The 22064-nt window shown below is 58.7% G+C and overlaps 1 protein-coding gene across 4 annotated transcripts in view; it reads right to left on the reverse strand.

The window, feature by feature from the left end:
- The window catches only part of MAD1L1 (mitotic arrest deficient 1 like 1), a 233454-nt gene that overhangs the window by 68696 nt on the left and 142694 nt on the right, over window positions 1-22064 (reverse strand). For all 4 annotated transcript variants that reach the window (XM_088833067.1, XM_055410437.2, XM_055410436.2 and 1 more), the window contains 2 exons: window positions 19749-19805; window positions 8567-8655 (listed from right to left, as the gene is read on the reverse strand). In XM_088833067.1, coding sequence (XP_088689193.1) covers window positions 8567-8655; window positions 19749-19805 — 146 coding nt within the window. The remainder of the gene's footprint in view (window positions 1-8566; window positions 8656-19748; window positions 19806-22064) is intronic.

A 22064-nucleotide genomic window follows, 5' to 3' on the forward strand; every position in this document is an offset into this window, starting at 1 on the left:
CCAAGTGTGTGAAAACTAAGCAGCAGGTCAGAGATCGATCACAAGGGAGTCAGGAGATACTCTGAGCACACAGAATGAAAACAAAACACAAGACGCCCATGAGAGCAAAGCTCTTGGGGAACTTACGGCCTTAAATGCTTACATTTTAAAGGAAAGTGAAGCAGTGAAAGCCGCTCAGTCGTGTCCTACTCTTTGCAACCCCATGGACTGCAGACCAGGCTCCTCTGTCCACAGAACTCTACAGGCCAGAATACCGGAGTGGGTACCCGTTCCCTTCGCCAGGGGATCTTCCCGACCCTGGGACTGAACCCAGGTTTCCCACATTGCAGGCAGATTCTTTACCGCCTGAGCCACCAGGGACGAGGAGGATCTCAAATCAATAACATCTGAAGAAACTAGAAAAGGAAGAGCAAACAGAACTCAAAGCTGGAAGGAAGAAAATAATAAAGACTAGAACAGAGATAAATGACACAGAAAACAGAAAAACAGTAAGAAAATCAACAAAACCCAAAGCTGGTTATTTGAAAAGATCAATAAAATCAACAAATCTTTGGCTGAAATTTCTAATATGTTTCAATATAGATAAAAGTCAGCTATATTTCTAAACAACAGCAATGAAAAATCTGAAAAAAAAAATGAATTTAACAAAATCAGTCCATTTATAAGAGCGTCAAAGAGAACAAACTCTTTAGGTTTTAATTTACCCAGGGAGGTAAAAAGCAGAGACATTACTTTGCCAACTAAGGTCCATCTAGTCAAGGCTATGGTTTTTCCCGTGGTCATGTATGGCTGTGAGAGTTGGACTGTGAAGAAAGCTGATCACCGAAGAATTGATGCTTTTGAACTATGGTGTTGGAGAAGACTCTTGAGAGTCCCTTGTACCGCAAGGAGATCCAACCAGTCCATTCTAAGGGAGATCGATCCTGGGTGTTCATTGGAGGGACTGATGCTGAGGCTGAAACTGCAATACTTTGGCCACCTCATGCGATGAGTTGACTCACTGGAAAAGACTCTGATGCTGGGAAAGGTTGGGGGCGGGAGGAGAAGGGGACGACCGAGAATGAGATGGCTGGATGGCATCACCGACTCTGTGGACATGAGTTTGAGTGAACTCCGGGAGTTGGTGATGGACAGGGAGGCCTGGCGTGCTGTGATTCATGGGGTCGCAGAGAGTCGGACACGACTGAGCGACTGAACTGAACTGAACTGAACTGAGGGAGGTAAAAGATTTGTATACTGAAAACTGCAAATGATTACTGAAAGAAATTAAAGAAAAAATATATAGATGGGGAGATATTCCATGTTCATGGATAGGAAGACTTAAAATGGTTAAGACGTCAGAGGAGTTTAAAGAACCTTGGAAAAGAACAAATTGGGAAAACTCACACTTTCTGATTTCCAAACTTGGTAGAAAGCTACAGTTCAGTTCAGTTCAGTCGCTCAGTCGTGTCCGACTCTTTGCGACCCCATGAATCACAGCATGCCAGGCCTCCCTGTCCATCACCAACTCCCGGAGTTCACTCAAACTCATGTCCATTGAGTTGGTGATGCCATCCAGCCATCTCATTCTCTCTCGTCCCCTTCTCCTCCCGCCCCTAATCCCTCACAGCATCAGAGTCTTTTCCAGTGAGTCAGCTCGTCTCACGAGGTGGCCAAAGTATTGGAGTTTCAGCTTTAGCATCAGTCCTTCCAATGAACACCCAGGATTGATCTCCTTTAGGATGGACTGGTTGGATCTCCTTGCAGTCCAAGGGACTCTCAAGAGTCTTCTCCAACACCACAGTTCAAAAGCATCAATTCTTCGGTGATCAGCTTTCTTCACAGTCCAACTCTCACATCCATACATGACCATGGGAAAAACCATAGCCTTGACTAGACAGACCTTGATTGGCAAAGTAATGTCTCTGCTTTTTAATATGCTATCTAGGTTGGTCATAACTTTCCTTCCAAGGAGTAAGCGTCTTTTAATTTCATGGCTGCAATCAGAAAGCTACAGTAATCAGAAAATAAAGGACTTCACGGTGACAGCATCGTGGAGGAATTTCACTTATGCTAAGTGAAAGACGCTGGTCTCAAAAGAGTCAAACTGTAGGACTGCATTTATAGGACATTACCGAGAGAGATGTGCAACTGAGGGGAAGGTTGCGGCAGGGCCATGGGTGTGCAGGCGCGGTCACGAGCTGACGGCTGGGGGGCTTTGAAGGGACTGCACTGCTTTGTGCTCTGATTGAAGGGCAAGTGACTAAAATGCCTGGGGCTGTACACCAAGAAGGACAATTTGTCTTTCTCCAAATACTCATTGGAGGGACTGATGCTGAAACTGAAGCTCCAGCTCTTTGGCCACCTGATGAGAAGAGCCGACTCACTGGAAGAGATTCTGATGCTGGGAAAGATTGAGGGCAGGAGGAGAAGCAGGTGACAGAGGATGAGATGGCTGGATGGCATCACCGACTCGATGGACAGGAGTTTGAGCAAGCTCCAGGGGATGGTGAAGGACAGGGAGGCCTGGCGTGCTGCGGTCCATGGGGTTGCAGAGAGTTGGACATGACTAAGCAACTGAACAGCAGCAGCTATGTCGTAATTTTAGAAGTAAAAGACAGCAAGTCTCCTAGTGTATGTTCCGCAGCTTCTCGTGATGGGGATTGCAAGCGGGGACGCGTCTGTCAAGTGTGACTGTGCTGTCGGGGGGTGGGGGCGGGCGGGGCGCGCGTCTGTCAAGTGTGACTGTGCTGTCGGGGGGTGGGGGCGGGCGGGGCGCGCGTCTGTCACGTGTGACTGTGCTGTCGGGGGGGTGGGGGCGGGCACGCGTCTGTCAAGTGTGACTGTGCTGTGGGGGAAGGGGGGCGGGAGAGGAGTCTTCGATTACTGACCTTCTTCAGGTCTGAAGGCACATGGTGGTGAGCAAAGGCAGACCGGCTTTCACGTTACTCACTATTTTACACGCGTGCATGCTCAGTCGTGTCCGACTCTACAACTCCACGAACTGCAGCCCACCAGGCTTCTCTGTGGGATTTTTCCAGGCAAGATACTGGAGTGGGTTGCCATTCCGTTCTCCAGGGGATCTTCCCGACTCAGAGATCGAACCCGTGTCTCCTGCATTGGCTGGAGGGCTCTTCACCGCTAAGCAACCAGGGAAGTCTAATCACTGTTCTAAGCTTTGCCAAAGACAACATGCTGTCTGAGATCTACTCTCTGGGGGACAACTCCCACAGCCCCACCCTTGGTGCCCACGACACTGGGCATTAAAAGGGACCCATCCTGCCGTATGTGCAGTGTCCCTCGATGACAACGTCGTCTAAAATCCCTCAGGGCCGGTACTGAAGGGAAAGCTCGGGGTGCAGGGCCTGGCCCACCGAGGGTACTGGGTGAACGCCAGCTGCTTTGGCACAGTGACCACGACAGCTGTTGGTCTCAAGTCCATACGCGTCGGAATCCTACATGCAAGTGCTGTCGGGTTTCTGGGACCCAGAAAACACAGGTGCGCGTATGTGAAAACATGGGCCATAGTTCATGCAGAGATGTTCATCACAGCTGTTCTCAGCACGTGAAATAACTCAAGTTCCACAAGGGGAGCAGTCAACTGTAGCATGAGAGGAACCACGTGTTACTTTTACACGAAGCCTGCAGAGACACAGGACAGAGGGAGAGGCGGGGTTCCCACGGTGCGCGTCTCACTGCGCAGAAAGCGTTTGTGAGCAGAAAAGCCACCGAGACGTCAGTGGAGATGGCGGCTCCAACACTCACACTTAAGTGCAGCCTCTCTCAAAACTCCTTTAAAGTCAGGGCATGGGTCTTCCTGACTTCTTGTGAGGCCTACTTCTGAAAAGACAAAGAAACAGAAGTGACAGCGTCCAGACAACCTCAGCAGTTGGAAAACAGAAGCATCGTGGTAAATGACACAGAAGAGCTAAGCCCTGGACCAGCCGTGGAAATGCCGAGAAGCTTCTCCACTAACAGCCCCGAAGGTCTCAGGGACGGCGTCACGGGGAGGCACTTCTGAAAGCAGCTTGGAGTCTCTCTCTTGCCCCTACTCCTCAGGCAAGAATTGCAGGAAGCTGCACAGACTTAACAGGAGGCCCACGCACTCGTCACGGAGCCTGTCGACGTTAACAACGAGCACAGGCCCCACAGATGCGGTCACGCGTGCACACACCTGCGGCCACCACCGCCACAAGTCCACCAACGTCCCTCTGGAGACGCCCCCACGCGCCGGGCCGCCGCCTTCACCGTCTAAACAGACTGTAAAGCTGATGCTACTCATCCCCTCAACATCTGCAGTTCTCCAGAGAAAACCCACAGACCTGGCAACACCCTTTGGGGGCAGCACTACATGTAATCATGAATTCAAGTTTTCAACGTGTGCAGGACAATGCAGGGGGGCTTCCCAGGTGGCTCAGTGGTAAAGAATCGGCCTGCCAACACAGGAGACGTGAGTTCAATCCCTGGGTCGGGACGATCCCCTGAGGAGGAAACGGCAACCCACTCCAGTATGCTTCTCTGGAAAATCCCACGGACAGAGGAGCCTGGAGGGCTACAGTCCACGGGGTCACAGAGAGTCAGACACGACTGAAGTGACTGAGCACACGCACGCACACACGTTGATGCAGATCTTCCAGTTCACCTCGCGTGAGGTGTGGGAGTCCCTGCTTTTTGAAGAAGCGGCTCATCGTGCCCGGGTGGATGATTCTGAGTGTCATTGCTCATAGCGTCCCCGTACCCTCGAGGCGGCTGGAGGGCCTGCAGAGGCTCCCCGCCCTCCCAGGTACTGATGCTCCGTGACTCCTCTTTCATACCCATCACCTTTGCTGCAGGTTCATCAATTTCAAAGAGCTGGCTTTTTGCTTCAGTAATTTTCTGTTTTTCTCCTTTCATTATATTTGCTATTTACGAGTTCCACCTTTCTGCTTGCTTTGGGCTCCCTGTGCCCTTCTTTTTCCAAGGTCTGGACACTGGATTATAAACCAGATGTCTGCCTGCTCCCCTGCTGCCCGAACCACAGACTCTCACAGGTATGTTTTCACCATCGCTTGGCTGTCTCTCTCTCCTTTAGAGACGTCCTCTTTCACACATGGGCTGTTTAACAGTGTGTTTAATCTCCAAATGCCAGGAGGCTCCCCTGGGTTCTCCTGGCACTGACTGCCGGATCGAGCTCCTTCTGGACACAGAACACACGGGGGGCAAAGCTGACTCCGGGACGTGCTGCTCTGTGGGCCGGGCGCGCTCCATCCGCCGTGACTCCTATGGACGTCGACCAGGTCCCGCAGTCCTTCCGTGCGTCTTTCTGTTCAGTCCTGCTGCTCCCGAGAGCACTGTGCCGGGTCCTGGCCGCACAGGCGCATCTGCCCACGCCTCCTCCCAGTCCATCTCCCGGCTTCGTGGTTGGGAGTCACGCTTCTGTGCAGAGGGAGCCTCACAAGGGTCCCTTTGGTCCGCCGTATTTCACCTGACATTACTCCATCGGCACGAGCCACACCTACTTTAAAAACATTCATGCATGCCCAGCACACCATTTCTTGTTCTTTTACTTTCTACCCACCTGTGCTGTCATGGTTGAAGTGGGTCTTGCAGATAAAATGTAACCAGGTCGTGTGTCTGTATCCACGCTGCCAATCTTTCTCCTAATTAGTGCATTTACATTGTTGACATTAAATGTAACTTGATTTCCTGGTGACTACACCTGCCACTTCACTTATGTTCCCTGTTTGTTCCCTCTGTCTCCCTTCTTTTGCCTTCCTGTGGGTTCCTTGGCCACTTTCTAGAATCCCATTCTGCAGTGCTTTGGATACGTGTTGTATGTATTTCTTTCTGTTGCTGGAAGCATGGAGATGCACGTACATGACGCGGCTTCCCGGTGCTGAGACTCCCCTGCACAGTGTCAGATCAGGCGGGCTCGAGGCTTCTACCGCGTGTGCTGAGCGTCAGCATCGCGGGGCGCTCCAGGCTTCCACCCTCGGGGATGAGTTCACGGAAATGTGCGGACAGCCTGCTATCCTGACGCTCCTCCCTGTTTTCAACCGTGCTGCTGCCCTTGCTGCTGCCCTTCCCCCGTGGATTTCCAGGCCTTCCTCTCTCACTGTGCCCCTAGGCCGGGAGCTTCCTTGGACGTTCATTAAGGGCAGGTCTGCTGGTGACAAATTCTCTGAGGTTCGCTTCGGTGGAGGGTGTCTTGATTTTTCTTTCATCCCTGAAGGATGTTTTCGCTGGCTGACAGTTCTTTTCTCTCAGAACTTGAAAAATGTTGTGCACTTCCTCTGGCTTCCACAGTTTCAGATGAAAAACTCGCTGCCGCTCAGATCCATGTCCCCACAGACAATAGTGTTTCTCTACAGCTCCTTTCAAGACTTTTCCTTTGTGATTAATTTTCAGGAGGTTGATCAGCACATGCCGTGGTGCGGGTTTCTCTGCTTTCAGGGTGGAAGGGGCCCACTGAGCGGCTGAGATCTGTAGTTTCACGCCCTTCACCAGGTTTGGGAAATCGCCAGTCATTACTTCTTAGGGTGTCTTCCAGCCTCAATACCTTTCTTCCCTCTGGGACCCCAGCTAAGCGAGGTGCCCGTCTGCCTCCTGACCACGGGTCCCCGAGGCTCTGCTCCTGTTTGCTCTCAGGCTGTCTCACTGCTGCTCTGCTGGGGGCTTTCTACTGATCTAGCAGTCTACTGTGGGGCGTACCTGGTGAGTTTTATATTTTGGTTATTGTATTTTTCAGGTGTATAATTTATATTTGGTTCTTAAAAAAAAAAAACCAGATGATTTTTATTTCTTTGTTGAAATTTATCACTTGTTTAAAGAGGATGTGTAACTATTAGCAGAAGCGTTCTTACGATGCTGCTGTAAGATCCTCATCAGGCAGTTCCCCACCTGCATTACCGTGGCGCTGGTGTCTGTCAACGGTCTTGTCTTGTCCCGACCCCGGAGAGGATGGGTTTTACTGCATCCTGGACATGCCAAGCACCAAGCTGCAAGACCTCACTCCCCACTGAAGACCAGAGATTTATTTTCCTGAGACAGAAGAGAGCAGATCTCGGAGCAGAGAGACACCAGGGGGAAGGTCAAGCTGCCCCGGTCAGAGGGCACTGAAGGGCCGTGTCTGCGGACGCCAAACCCTGGTCCTGCCCCAGCTCCGCACCCAGAAGCTGGCAGCCAACCTCCAGACAGGGCTCTTCCCCGAAGACACAAGGGTTCTCCATGAAACAGCCAAAGAAGACCTAGTGAAGCCACTAGCAGAGTCCACCAGGCCCAGGCGGGACCGGGAGGGGTTGGTGCCCGCTCCTCGTGAACGGACGCCAGGACCGCAGGGACAGCATCAGCAGGAGGCCTTCCCCAAAACCACCACGCTGACAGAGAAAGCAGCAAAAAGAGAAGGGGGTATGGACTGAAGGGCACGTCAGAAAGCCCCATTATGACATCAAAGAGCTAGTGAGCACGTTTTACATGAGGGAATACTCAAAGGACAACAACGCTACCAAAAAAAAGAAAAAAAACACCTCAGGAAATTAAGAGTATGACAGCAGAAATAAAATTAGAATGGGCTGATAAACTTGAGAACATTTTATAGAAAGCAAAGTCCAATGATAGAAGAAAGGATCAAAAGTGTTTTTGTAACAGAAAGCATCCAGAAAGTTCAACATCTAAGTAACAGCTTCAGAAAGAACGGAGAAAACGGAAGAGGAAAAATGACCAATGAATAATTGAAGGGACTTTCCAAGAGCTGGAGGGTGTGAGACGCCAGACTGAAAGGCCGCCGACCGCCCAGCACCAGACACACGACAGTGCGCTGTGACATTTCAGGATCCTGGACAGCAGACGGCTCTCAGTCCTCCAGAGAGCAGCGTGGGGCAGGCCAGGACCCTGGGCCCAGAGGCTCTGTTCTGGGGGAGGCTGCCCCTCCTGCCTGCCGCACGGTCAGTGCAGGAGTGGCAGCTGGGCACAGCCCCAGCTGGGATGCCCCCCGGTTCCTGCAGCCGGGCAGCAGGGGGACAGAAGGCCCGGGGCCCAAATGTGGCTGCAGGAGCTGTGCTCCCGGGGGTGTCTGCAGGCAGGCAGAGGAGGCCGGCTGACCGGTGAGTGGGCTTCCTCCCAACGGAGTGGCCCTGGTCGGGAGGGGCCTGGGGCTGCAAAAGCCTCCTTGATCAAACGCCGGGCTCCCACAACAGCTCCCCTCCAGACCGAGCTCTCAGCCGGGGGGCACCAGGGTCCAGGGGCAGCCTCACCTTCACCGTGGTCCACACACCAGGCCCAGGCCCACAGGGGCAAGGTTCTGCTTCTGCCTAGCTCGTGGGTGGTGGCCGAGGGGCCGCGTCCCTCTGCAGCTGTGCCCTCCTCTGAGGCAGGGGAGGCAGGAGACACCTCCTATCATCACGCGCACACGCCCACAGGTGAAGCAGAGTCAGGTCCTTGCAGACAGCGCCATGCAGGGCGCCCTGCTGTCTGCCAGGCTCGGGGCAAGAGGAGGTTGCTGAGCAATGGCCAACCCGGTGCGGGGGCGGAAAGGGGCAACTTGTGAAGAAAACACAGCAGGGGTGGGCACAGAGGAGCCGGACATAGGACAGGGCAGGACAGGACGTACCTGAGCGAGCTCACCTCCTCCCTGGAGAACAGGAAGCTCTGCTCAGCTGGGCCCGCCTGCGACTTCAGTATCTTCAGCTCCATCTCCAGCTGTGAGGAGACACGGGCGAGAGGTCAGCCTGGACCAGGGGCCCGGGAGACACGGGCGAGAGGTCAGCCTGGACCACGGGCCCCAGGAACCCGGGGGTGCAGCCACTTTCCTGTGGGGGGCAGGTGAAGAGACCCTCCTCCCTGGGCTCCCGTCTGCCACCAGGCTTCCCACAAACACAGCTTCGGGGTTTTAGTTCTTGTCTCCACAACAGCCATGGAGGGAGACACAGTCCCATGGGCATGTTGAGGGGAACGTTAGAATCTGGGGCAAGGGGACCCAGCAGCAGGAAGAACGTATTCCAGCGCTGCAGCGCCCTGATCGGTCCTAACAGTCCTGATCCATTATTTATCTTGGACGTCAGAGTCCTCGACAGGATGTCAAGTCGCACAGACCGTGCGGAAGGCAACGAGGAAGTGAGCTGCTGTAACACGTGGTGGGGGTGGGGGGGCAAGATGAGGCTGGAGAAGAGCAAGGAGGAGACCCAGCAGCAGGCCCGAGGGGGACAGGGATGGGGCTGGTGGTCCTGGGGGGCAGGGCAGACCCCAGCCGTGGGCAGCGCGCTCCTCCAGAGCTGCCCTGGGCTCTGAGGGCCCCGTGAGACACAGTGAGCGGAAGGACACCCCAGGCCAGGCGGCCGGCCATGAGCGCAGGACCACTGTCCCCACACTGGCCTCCAGCCGCTCCCCAGCCCACCCCCAGGGCCTGCCACCCCTGAGCCCAGCCAGCCCGTCCCCCGCGCGCAGGTCACTTCACCCGGCTCGGCTGCTCCTGGCCTGCACCGGCCATCGGCCTTCTCCCTCCGTGGCCCACTGCCCCGCCCGGGGACCTTAGCCTCGTTTAGTTCCCCACCGAGCCCCCGAGGGGACAGGGGGTGCCGGGAAGGCTCCTTGTGGGGTCCACGCCAGCCGCAGGCCCCAGCTGGCAGTGAGGCGGCGTCCCCGACGTGGGGTCTGTGGCCAGGCTGACGCCTGCTGCGCTGCCTCCTGAACTGAGCCCTCCAGGCCAGTCCTGTGAGGGCCTCCTTGGGGGACCTGACTTGAGGGATTCCTGGACCCCAGACACCCAGTCGTGTGACATCCCGATCAGCCGTCAGGTCCCTGGAGGAGACCCTGCCCCTAAACGGGCCAGCAGGTCTGGGAGACCTGAGCCTGCCCGCCAAGCACAAGCACCCTGGGACCAGCTCCCAGAACAGCCTCGGGGGAACTGAGTTACATGCAGGCCCACACCGAACTCTTCCACCTCTCCTGGCGCTGAAGGACACAGCCCAGCGCCCGCCACGCTAGCTGCAGCCCCCCAGAGGTGGCAGGTGCCCTCGGCGTGGCCCCTTCGTCAGGGCGACAGCCCAATTCGCTAGCCGGCACCAAGGACGCCTGGCGTCACGAGCAGAGCAGAACCCGGCCGCATTCAGGAGCAGCGGTGTCCACTGTGTCCAGAGGCCCGCAGACCTCTGCTCAGCAGCCGGAGCCCTGGACAAAGCTTCTCCGGGAACCCAGCCATCCAAGTGCTGCTGTCCCCGAGTGTCTACTGGGGATGTCCTCCTCCTCTCTGACGCCATCCGCCCTCCTGCCTGGTGGCCAGTGGCGGTCACCCGGGAGTCCCTCCTGGCTGTGTCCACCTTCACGGTCATGATCAGACAGACCAGGGGACACAAACCTCCCTGGACCTGGAAGGGTCTCCCCTGGGGGGACGTGGGCCCGGCAACCGGTCCGGGTTGGTCCCTGTTTCATGCAGGCGGGGGCTGATCTGGCAGCAAGGCACGGTGGTGGTCTCTCCTGGAGACCCACAGCCCTGGTGCCGGGCCCTGCCGGCGGACCGCACACCTCGTCCTGGAACCCGCGGGCGCTTTGCAGCCTCAGGAATCGCACTCAGACGGGTGAAGTGGAGAAGCCTCCCTCCAGCTTTGCCTGGCTCCTCTCCCAGCCTGCAGCCCCAGGCTCAGCTTGTGCATATACCAGTTACAAGGCTGATGTTCTTCCCTTCTTTAAAATGTATCCATTGTTTACAAAAATGGAAGATCTCCTAACCTTGTTCTGTACGTTCACTTTTTTCACATAGTACATTTGGAGGCATTTCCAGATCTGCACACAGAGGGTGCCCAGTTCACTGTCACGGCTCCCGGAACCGCCCCTGACAGCCACCTTCTTGCCGACCAACGTCTGACCTGCTTCCTGTCCGGCGGCTCAGAGACACCGGTCCGCTGGGCATGAGCCAACCCTGCAGGCCGAGTCCCAGAGCCGCACGTCCGCCTGCAGTCCCATCTGACGTTGTCACCACACAACGCAAGGCAGTCAGTCGCTCACAGGCTGCGGCGACCCAAGTGTTCACTGCAGGGCGCCCAGCCTGGGGCGGGCAAGGAGCTCAGGCTGCTCACGCCAAAGGCCCCGAACCCCGGCAGCTTTCAGGGAGGGCTTTTCAAGACAAGATCGCGGCGAGGGCTGTGGGTGTCTGAGCGGCTTGCGGGCATTCTTCTGCTGTGTTGTGGGGAGGTAACTGGGGGGTATTTTGGGCATCAACACCATCAACCTTCTGGATCCAACTGGTCTTAGACCCACACGCGGGGGGTCAGCACCTAGTAAACGCCTTCGAGCTGGCAGCGGTCTAGTGTCTGCAAGACGATCAAGCACACGAGCCAGGAAGTTACCTACTGCCTCGAGGAGGAACCGAAGGCCCTGGACTTCGTGCTAAACTCATTGCTGCTCTGGTTTGTTTGACTGTTTCCCTCTGTTTCGGCGTTTTCTTGCTTTTCTAATTAAACTTGCTCTTTGGAACTGGGGGACAGCCTGGGAGGTAAAGGTCTTTCACAGACGAGAGGCAGGGACCAGGAAGGCCCCACGGGTCCTGCTGGGCTTCAGGCTGGGGCCCAGCTGTCATTGCCGCACAGAAAGGCTCCTTCCCCCCCAGGGGGTGGCTTCCTGTCTGTAACCAGGTCAGCTTCCGAAGCCCTCTAGACAAGAATCCTGGGCCCTCTCTCTCCTGCCCCGCCCACCCCATAATTTAAATAAAGAACCCAAACTGCCTGTTCTCAGGAACCTGGGGCTCACAGAGGGTGAAGCCGTGCGGCCCAGGGCTTGGTTTGTCCATCAGGACCCGCAGCTCCTGTGTCCGCCCACCTCTTACCACTGATGGAGTAGGACAGAGGATTTTCCTCATCGTCTGACTTGTCATCTGTAGACACAGGTTCTGTCAAGTTCCTGTGTGTTGGCTCTGCCACCCACCCCCTTGTGGGGTCTCAGGTGGGCTGCGAGGCCTGCTGGCTGACCGTCTCGCCCCGGCCGCGTCCCTGCTCCTCCCCAGCACCGGTCCTGCGTCTGTTCCTGTCCAACAGTGACCACTGCGATCTCCAGAACACCAGGGTACAGTTCTAATACTGGGCATTGCTGACTGCTTTGTGGCTTCGGTGGAACTAATCTAGCATCTTCCTATTTATAGCGTGTCAGTTTTTGCTTGAAATGAATACATTCGTGCTGAGAAATTACCCGTATGTTACTAGGGGATCTTAAGACTGACTGTTGGACTTTGTCAAGCGGGTTTTTAGAAAATACGGAGCAGACGTCCTGTGAGTTGACAGCCCAGGATCAGAGCGGCAGCCTGTCCTGGAGAAGCCCTGCGCATGTCCTGTCTGGACACGCGTGGACGCACGCGGCACCTCCGAGCGCCTGCGCACGTCCCGTCCCACCAGTGCGGGCCCCTGCGGGGTTGGCGTCTAAAGGACCCAAGCTTCCCTCCCCTGTGTCCGGGCAGCCTAGGCAGTGTGGATGGCACTGGACCTACAGCGGGATTTCCCTGGGACTCACACTCCGTCTGATGCCTTTCCGTCTCTTCTTTTTGCTGGCGGGGTGACAAAGGTGGCCTTTTTTTTTTTTTAAAGTTGGTAGTAACTGGTCTGTTTGAAATTTCTCTCTTCTGGAGTCAGTATTCATAGGTCATATTTTCGCAGAAGATGGTTCATCTCTTTCAGGTTTTCACTTTAAACAGAGTTGTGACGTAATTCCTAACTTTTTACAGGACTCACTAAACCTGTGGTTCTCTCCCATGCGCGTTTCCAGCGGTCCTCCTCATCTGCAGGCAGGCTTGTGGGCAGGGCAGTGCTCTCCCTGTGTGTCCAGCTGCACGGCTCCGTGGCTGCACACGGGGAGCCTTGTCCAGGTCAGACCAGAGCCTTCGGCACCCAGGACATGCTCTCCTCACCCGCCCCAGCCCAGTCAGCAACTCCAAGCTAACTACTCTTATTTCTTAGTTTGGGTGGTGATGGTTTCTATTAATTTTTTACAAGGATTGTGAATAATTAATATGTTTTACTGGTTTGTTTTCAAAGCACAGGCATTTGGATTTACTTGTTATTTCTACCATTTTTCACTTTCTCATTAACTTCTGCTTTGATCTTTACAAATTCCTACTTCTCCTTTACTAAGGTTAATTCTGTCTTCCTTTTCCAAGTTCTTGGATGGGGTGCTTAATCCATACATATTCACTCTTTCTTGTTCAATAACATAAATATTTAAACCTGTGACTTTTTCTTCTCAGCGCTGGTCTGGCTGTTTCCCACAGGCTCTGAAGGGAAGAGTTTCCATTAAGACTATTTTCTCAACTTTAAGACCCAAGAATGAAGACCGAGTCTCTCGTTCTATTACTTTTTTTCTTTCAAGAATTAGGTGCTATTTCTTTTTTTGGTTGTGCTTTTAAATTCAAATTTCATCACAATGTGATCAGAGGAAAGCTATTTGTCCTAGTTCTATTTGGATTTTTAAAATTTTTTTAAGTCATAAGAAATTTTACATTTTATTTTTGGCTGGGCCGGGTCTTCTCTGCTGTGCGCAGGCTTCTCAGTTGGAGGCTGCCCTCGTCGCGGGGTACGGGCTCCAGGTCGAGCAGCTCCGCGGCCTGTGCAATCTCCCGAGACCAGGATGGAACCTGCGTTTCCCACACTGCAAGGCGATACACCACCAGGGAAGCCCGTGCTACCAGAGGGCGCTGGGTCTCGCAAGCCAGCCTCGCCTGAGGGCCTGGTGAAACGACCAGGGCCGGACTCACCCTCCCGCTCAGCTCCATCCCTGGGGAAGACCGCGGGGACAGCACCTGCGAAGCCCCCAGGCTGGCCGAGGCGAAGGCCTTCCTACTGCTCAGGACGCCTGCCACCGCGGCCCCTCCAGCCAACTCCGCCTCCTCTGCAGCAGGGTCAGGTCACAGGTGGCTCCAGGGGAGGTCAGAGCGGGCGTGCCAGGAGAGGCCCCGACAGAGGAGAGGCAGCATGCAGTGGACCCGGGGGGCCACGGCACAGAGCACGAGAACCCAACGCAGGAAATGGGCAAGGGGTCCTCGGTTATGGTCTCGGTCTCTGCTGGGGGCGATTCTAAAGCAACAACACTCTGCCCCCTTCTGGAAGAGGGGCCTGGCGCTCTAGGGAGGTCGGGGGAGAGAAGGGCCAGGACAGACCTTTCTGGAAGGACCTGGGGAGGGATAGGACCCCAGGCGGCCGGGCTATCTGGCAGGGACTCCCTGCAACTCCAGCTCCAAGCAGATCCCTGGAGACCTGCCCCCGCCTCGCCCCGCGCTCCACCCGGGACAGGGAGCGGGCCAGTGAGTGCACAGAGCCCCTGTGCCTCTCCACCTGGCCCACCGTCGCCCCGAGGCCCAGAACCTGGGGGGCGGCCCTACCCTCCACATTTCCTCCCACCAGAGCCGGAGAGGGTGCTTCTGTCACAGATAGAGGGCCTGGGCGGGACTGAGCCTCCCCAGGAACAAACGCTGACCAGCAGGCAGCAACGCGCAGGATCCCAAAGAGGTGGGCCCTGAGGCCGGCCCAGCTCACAGTCTGGAAGTGTCCAGGACACGGCACAAGCTGGAGGAGGGGCAGAGACAGGAGCATGGGGAGGCCCGGAAGCCAGAGCCCACGGGGTGCGCGGGGGGCAGGGAGGAAGGGCCCCTGAGGACCCAGCAAGCCGACTGGCCCCCAGGGCTGAGGACTGACCACGAGGGAGGACGAGAGAGACCAGGCCTGCACCCTGCAGCCAGGCTGGCGCCTCCAGGTCCGCGAGTGCCAGGCAGGCACCCAGCAGGCATCACCATCCCAGCAGAGTGCTGCCCCACCCTGGCCCACTGGTGACACGGCCCCTCCCTCTCCATGAGGAGACTGAACGCTAATGGTCCTCAAGGTGAGTCGCTAGTACAGCACGACCTTTAGACAGAGCCCGTGAACTTCAGTGTAATTCGAGACGATGCGCCGCTGGGACCCAGGGGTGGTACCCAACCCCACAAAGCAATAACCAGCATGGGTGCAAGGACGTGCTCCCCCTCCCCCAACAGCAAGTCTAACTACCGTGGCCTCTGGTGAGCACCAGTGTGAGGGGTCACACACGTCTCAGTAAAGGAGCCCGACCTCTGGCCAGCCCCACAAACGGTCACAGATGGGGCCGAGGGCAGGGCTTCCAGAGCTGCCCCCCAGGGCCCTCATCGCAGAGGTCCAGGCCACTGCCTTCTCCCCGGAGCCCCACTGGGCAGGATCCCAGGCCTCCTGGAGACAAGAGGATGCTAAGATCAGAGGGGACCCCGGCCGAAGGGCCTGCTCAGCCTGGACCCATCGAGCACCCAGGAAGGTCTCGGGGGGCTGGGTGCTGCGTCCTGGGAGGGTCTGGAACAAGCCCCTTGTTGATTCTGCCAGCCTGGGGGCCACTCCAGGTGCAACAGGCCATAGACTGTCACCAATGGCTCAGCCAGCTGCTGACCTGAGCTAGGACACACCGTCGCCTCAGATAAAAAGAAGCCCCACTGGAGAATGTGTCCAGGCTGCATTTCGCCCCGGAAGGCCATTTCCTGAGTTGGTACATTTGCTAAGAGAGAGCGCTCTCACAGCACCAACCCGCAGGGAGCCGCCGCCTCCCAGGGGAACCCGTCCGCCAGCTGGAGTCCAACGGGAGGCCCACCCGAAACCTGGCGACCAAGTGCCAGGCCTTGCCTAGGGCAGAGGACAGGAGCGCGGCTAAGCAACTGCAGAGAAAGAAAATGACCCAAGGTCGCGCTGTGTCTGCTGTGGGAGCCATGCAGGCCCATGAGAGCAGCTCCAGCTGCACTCATGCAGAGATGGGGGCACTCCACCAGAACCGGCCAGTGGGACCCCAGCCCTCCACCCTGTTGTCCCAGCCTGGCTCTCAGATGCAGGGGCCTCGCAAGGCCACAGGTTCAGTCACCATCTGGCTTGACCTACATGAGCCTAAGCGGCATGGGCCTGCACACGTGGACTCACGCCTCCAGTCCAGGCTCCTGAGGAGGCAGTGTCTCTCTCCCAGCGCTGAGAGGGGCGGCGGGCGTCTGAGAGAAGAGTGGGCGCTGAGGCTCGGGGCAGGGGCCCAGGGCTCGGGGGGCCCACTTCTCACGGTCTCCGTGGTCACCTCCACCGAAGGGCCCGACCAACACGCCCGCCTAGGACAGACATTTTCCAGCCACAGCAGGACAGATCCAGAACGTGAGATGACTCCCCAGCAGCCAGAACCAGGAGACGCTTTTACTAACTTACAGAGAGGCGGCTGGCTCCGCTGGGGGGCTGTGATGAGGCCGGGTGTTCGGGGGCGCAGGCGGGCGATGGTGCCAGTGGTGAGCAAGGAGGCTCACCCCTCCCGGTGATTCATCGGCCTGAGCACTGCGGTTGACAATGACACGGCGTCAGCCAGGTCGTGGGCACTGCCTGGCAGGGCTACGAACCACCTCCCACCATCTGGGTGACCTGTGCTCGAGCCTCAGGACTCAGAGTGAGCACCACTGGTGCTCCCGTACAGGGAAAGCCTGGGAGGCCCGTGAGCCCCTGGAGCCTGCCTGGCTGCGCTGTCCACGGGCAACGGAGGTGGCTGTAAAGCACGTGTCACTGGGTGGCACACAAAGCCTGGACGCTTACAGCCTGGACCACTGCGCCCACTTGGAGACGGAGCGGAGGAGAAGGCGGCGGGAGGCGGAGGGGGTCGCCAGGCCGCCCATGCTCACTCCCTGTCTGGACGCGGCGCTCCTGGGAGGAGCCCTGGGAGGTGGGCCACGGACCCGAGCACAGGTGTCCAGCCCAGTTCCCGACGTCGTCAAGTGACAGCACTGTGAGAGTCAGAACCAAAACCTCCCCTCCAGCCACAGCCTGCCCAACCTAATCAGGCCGAGGCGTGTCAAAGACACGACTATGGTGGGGGACGTCTTTTCTTGGGATATCAATTACATTTAAAGAAAAAGAGCATGAGTGGCGCTCACACGTACTAATCGGCGCAAATCCGCTGATCATCAACAAAAGTCAGACTGTCTGTGCCGTCACCTGCAGTTACCTGAAGATGCTTAATTATTTTTTTTTAATGTTTCTTCTTGCCTAGTAAGCTGACTTTGGGCCGGAGAACAGCAGGTCAGGGAGCTGGGGCTGGGAAAGCAAGAGCAGGAACCATCCTAGACGGAGGCCCTGGGGTGCAGTCAGGGCCCCTGGACGCAGGCTGCTCGCAGCACAGACCCAGAAGTGCCCGCCCTCTTAGCGGCACCAGCAGGACCAAGGCCTTCGGCACTGGCGTGGGAGGGCAGGCTGACTGTGGCCTCTCAGACTCAGCATGCGCTCCGGGTCACTGCCCCCGCTCCAGTCTCTTACTCCTCCACCCCTTGGGGGTTTACATCAGAGCAGAAAGCCCCCTGTAACCAAACGCAAGCATTTCCTGGCCGATCTGCTCCCTGAGGACTGGCCCACGGGCGTCAGGCCCCGGGTTGCCGCCCTGCACCAGCCTGTGTCCTCGGGGACTGCAAGACCCTCTGGACCCAGTCAGGAGCGAGAACAGAGGCTCACACGCTCCTGCCCTCAGGTCCCTGGGCACTGCCATTTCTCATTTTCCCGTTAACAAGGAAAGAGAAGAGAGAAGTGAAATAAACAACACAAAATAAGCTAAAGATGGGACAATCAAAGGCAGAGATTAAAAGCCTCTCTGAGGAGACGGCGACAGCCCAGATCCAACAACAAGCCTGAAAGGATCACTGTGAGGAGCCCGCAGTGGCCCCAGGCGTGCACGCGGCGTCCACCAGCACCGCACCTCTGGGCTCAGACAAGAGCCAGGCCGTGCACTCCATGACCTCTGAAGGGGTCAGCACCGCCAGGATAAGCTGCCTCCTGGAGAGTGGTCCCCAAAGGTCCCCCGGTGGCCAGGGGAGGGCCTGGCACTGAGTTTGGGGCACCAGGCACAGGAGGCTCTCCACCATAGCTGACACCAGACTTGCCCCGGGAGACGTGCAATAGCACCCCTGCCTGTCTGCCCACCCGCCCCCAACATGCTCCAGTGTAACTCGTCTGGAGGAGGGACTTCGAAGCCCCTGGAGGCTTCACAAGAGGAGCAGAAAGTGCAGGAGCTGGAAGTAGGAAGGGGCACACAGGCCTGCAGCCCCTGTGAGGAGGTGCAGCTGTCGAAGCGGGCAAGCGCAGCAGGCCTGTGCCCCCGCCTGAGAGGGCACCCAGCTCGTCCAAAAGCCCCAGGGCTGGGGAAGGGCAGCTCGAGAATGGGGAAGGCCGACGTGCAAGCTTCCCAGCCTGGCGTCGTGGGCATGAGGCCCTCACAGCTTCATCTCGGTTTCTCAGGGCAACTGTGCCCTCGGGCACTCTCCAGCTCAACCCTAGCAAGGAAGCTGTGCAGGAGATACACAAAGTCCAGTCCCCAGGGCCTCGTAGGAGGGGCCTTCGGTCTTCAAGGACGCCCCACCCCGGCCCGGGTGGCCGCAGAGTCAAGGTCGGTGGTCAAGGACAGGAAGGTGGGGAGGCCCCAGGGAGCCCCGCCCCTATCACCAGAGCCCACCCTCCCAGCTTTCGGAGGCTGTGGTCACCATCGGGGGTTTCCGCGGGTACAGACGTGCCCTCTGCCTCCTCAGGAAACGCTCCCCTAGGCCCCAGGCCACCCTGGCCTGTCCCACGGCATCCATCACACACAGGACTGGGGCCCTCACTGGGCACAGCCTCTCCACCTCAGGTGGGGCCGATCCCGACCCCCAGAGAAACATCTGCGCTGGAGCAGCCAGGCAGGGTTGGCCTTGGGCTCTGCCCCCTGGGCACCGACGCCTACCCACGAAGGGTAAGCACACAAGGTGCTTCCCGGCCAGGACTCGGGGCTCCGGACCCCACGCCCGCTGCATCTCTGACACCGCATCCTCCTCTGAACCCAGCTCCCTGATCCCGCTTGCCTCCCCACCCCGACTTATCGGCTGGGCACCGCCCCCGCCACGCCCCCTGGGCCCCCACAGGTGGAGCGCTCCCAACAGGAAGAGTCAGCAGCAGTGGCGACAGCTGGGGGGCCGCCCGTGGGGCACAAGTCGTGTTCAAGGACACCTCACCCCTACCTGGGTCTGCCCCACTGGCGGCGCCAACACCGAGACAGGAGCCCGACTGCAGGATGGAGCCCCAGCGCCCTGTGGAACTCCTGGCGCCCCGCCCACAGGAGCCCCCGGCGCCCCGCCCACAGCAGCCCCGGCACCCCGCCCACAGCAGCCCCCGGCGCCCCGCCCACAGCAGCCCCCGGCGCCCCGCCCACAGCAGCCCCCGGCGCCCTGCCGGCCTGGGCAGGGCAACGGGACAACACATGTCGTCCTCCAAGCCGCCAGACCAGCCGCCAGAGCGGCTCACAGTTCGCAATGGACGAGGACGCTCGCGGCCACGCTATCTGTCTCCTGTGGGTGCCGAGGGCCAGCGGGGTCATGTGGCCGTGTCTGCACGTGCCCAGGCGAGGGCTCCCGGCCGCGAGGACGGCAGGGCGGACGTGGTATGACGTCAGAGATAGGCCCGCAGCCGGGGCAGCAGAGAAAGGAAGAGGCCGCGCAAGGCTGGAGGGCCTGGTCCGCGGTCTGTGCACACGGTGAGGGGCGCCCCGCAGGGTCAGGGTGGGGTCCACACTGCAGGGCAGCGAGGCCTCGGGCAGGAGGCACTCTGGACCCCAGCCTGGAGCAGGCGGGGAGCCCCACAGTCCCTGCCTGGGGTGTCTGGATACAACCCTGAAGCCTCTCTCCCCACTGGTAGCCACATCTCTGATGAAGAGGTCAGCTGTGCCCGCAGGGCCCTGGGCTCCCCTTGGCCACAAAGGCCTCCGCCAGGCGTGGCCTCAGGACTCACCATGTCAGCTCTTTGCTTCTGGCCTCCCAGCTCCTCCAGCGCCTGTGACAGCTGAGCCTTCAAGACAAGACAGAAGGAGGGTCAGTGGGCTTTCTCCTCCCGGGGCGCAAGGGACCACACCTCCCCCGTCTCTGCGTACCCGCCACTGCCCAGGGAGCCCCAAATCCCCTGCAAGGAGGGACAGTGGTAACATAACAGCTTGCAGAGGCCACCCCCAAGCAGCTGCCTGAAGGAGAGAGACGTTCAGGGTGGAGTTTCAATGCCCGGGTAAGAGGCCAGGGGAACGGCCATGCACACGGAGGCAGACACCAACCAGCACAGCATTTGCCGAGGTGACAAGATGGGGGTGGGGATGGGGCACAGCGTGGGGCTGCCAAGGGCCCCCCCATCTTTCCGGGGGCCTGGAGTACCAGGTAACGCCTGGGTGATACTCATCAAGCTGACAGTGCCGATGTGTGCATCTGTGTGTGCGTGCGTCATACTTCAATGAGAAAGTAGCTTTAAAATATACAGGCACCAGCACTCTGGAGGACAAATTAGGGAGAAAAGGAGGTGGTTCTGCTACAACAAGCAGAGGATTCTAAGCAGGACGTGCACCATCGCTGCAGGCGATCAGACAGCCTGTCACCAGCCCCTGGGAGGGCCAAGTGGACACACAGCACGGTGTCCGCCCGTGCCGGAGACCCTAAGGGTGCCACGGGCCCTTGACTTCGGAGGAGAGAAGGCCTCTGACAAAGTCCAGCAGGACGGAGGATGGACGGAGGCTGGGCAGGGGGGAGGTGGCGGTGGGGAAGCCCCTCACCAGCACTTGGCCGCAGCCCTTCCTCAGAGCAGCCCGGGCCGGGGAGACGTCAGGACGGCCTCCAGTGGAGCTGGGGAGGCAGGACCAGGCCGCCGCGCCGCCAGGCTCCAGGAAAGCTGTGGGGCGGGGGCATAGTGAAGCTACAGGCCCCAGACCGACCCTCCCTCCTCAGCAAAACCCTGCAAACAGCAGTTTCCTGGCATCAATGGGTAGGCTCCCCAGAACTCGGGTCTGAGGGATAGAAATGCAGGAGACAGGCGCCCACTGCACCACCTCCCGTCCTCACACGCCCTCAGCCCAGGCAGGGCCCTGGGGACTGGAGGGGCAGGGCCCTGGGGGCTGGACACGCAGGAGGGGACGCTGTGCGCAGAGGCCGCAGCCGGGAGGGGCAGGGCCACACGACCCCCATCTCGGCTGCTCGGGAGACCCAGGGCTGCAGGACGAGGGCAGCTGCAGGCCACACGCAGCCCCGATGCCCAGGCCTGGATGCAGGCACAGAGGCCGGTGGAGCCCTTGCTGCCCCGGGACGGCTCCTCGCCTAGGGGAGGAGGCAAGGCACTAGCGGTCACCTAGCTGGCGTGCTCTGCACCCGGGGGCACCCCGAGGTGGCGCCGAGGGGGGAACCCTGCAGGGTGAGCTTTACACGGGGGCACAGTGCGCTGAGGACACAGGAAGACAGCAGGCCACCCGGGAGCCTCCGGCCAGCGACTCCTCACAACAGCTCACGGGGCCCAGGCCAGGGTGCTTCCTGAAAGGCACAGCTGCCCTGAGTCCTCAGGGGACACGCTCCCTCCGGCTGCACTGTGTGGAGTGGGGCTGGCAGGGCAGGCGTGTGGATAGAGGAGCTGGCTGGCTCAGGGGCCATCACCGGGAGGCGCCCGGTGACCACAGAGCCCTCAGGCCTGCACACCGCCTGCCGCAGGCGAGGGGCTGTTTTTATCTCCAGATGAGAACTGCCCCTGACCCAGCACCGGAGCTGGGAGAGCAGACATCGCCCAGTGCAGGAGGAACAGGCGAAGTCCAAGGTCACAGGGACAGAAAGACTGGAGCCTCAGGCCGCCTGCCTTCCAGCTCACTGCACACGCAGGACGGTGACGAAGCGCAAAGACAGCTGCTAGTTGAAGGGCACATCCAGGCAGCACCCCAGACGTGCCTTCACCGGGACGTGAGTGCAGGGCAGACAGGGCCCCTGACCTGTGGACGCCAGGCTGCGGGCAGGGGTGTGCCGCGCTTCCTGAGGCCGCAGACACGTTGGCCTACAAGTGGGCGGGCAGCAGCATACGGGGCTTGGCCACGGGGCTCGGCCTGGCGCCAGGCTCTGCAGGCAGTCGTGGCTCCAGGGCGGCCACAGGATGGAGCCCTTCACCCCTCAGGAGCCCCTGATGAACTGAACCTCTCCCAGGCCTGGAGCGACCCGGGCCTCACCACGCACTCAGGACCACTGCGGGCATGTCCGTGGTGGGCCTGGCCCCTGTCCTGGCTCAGTCCACCCCCGCTGACAGCCGGGCTGGTTA

Source organism: Moschus berezovskii, chromosome 27 (assembly GCF_049115385.1).
Source record: "Moschus berezovskii isolate FMDL1 chromosome 27, NW_MosBer_1.0, whole genome shotgun sequence".
NCBI lineage: Eukaryota > Metazoa > Chordata > Mammalia > Artiodactyla > Moschidae > Moschus > Moschus berezovskii.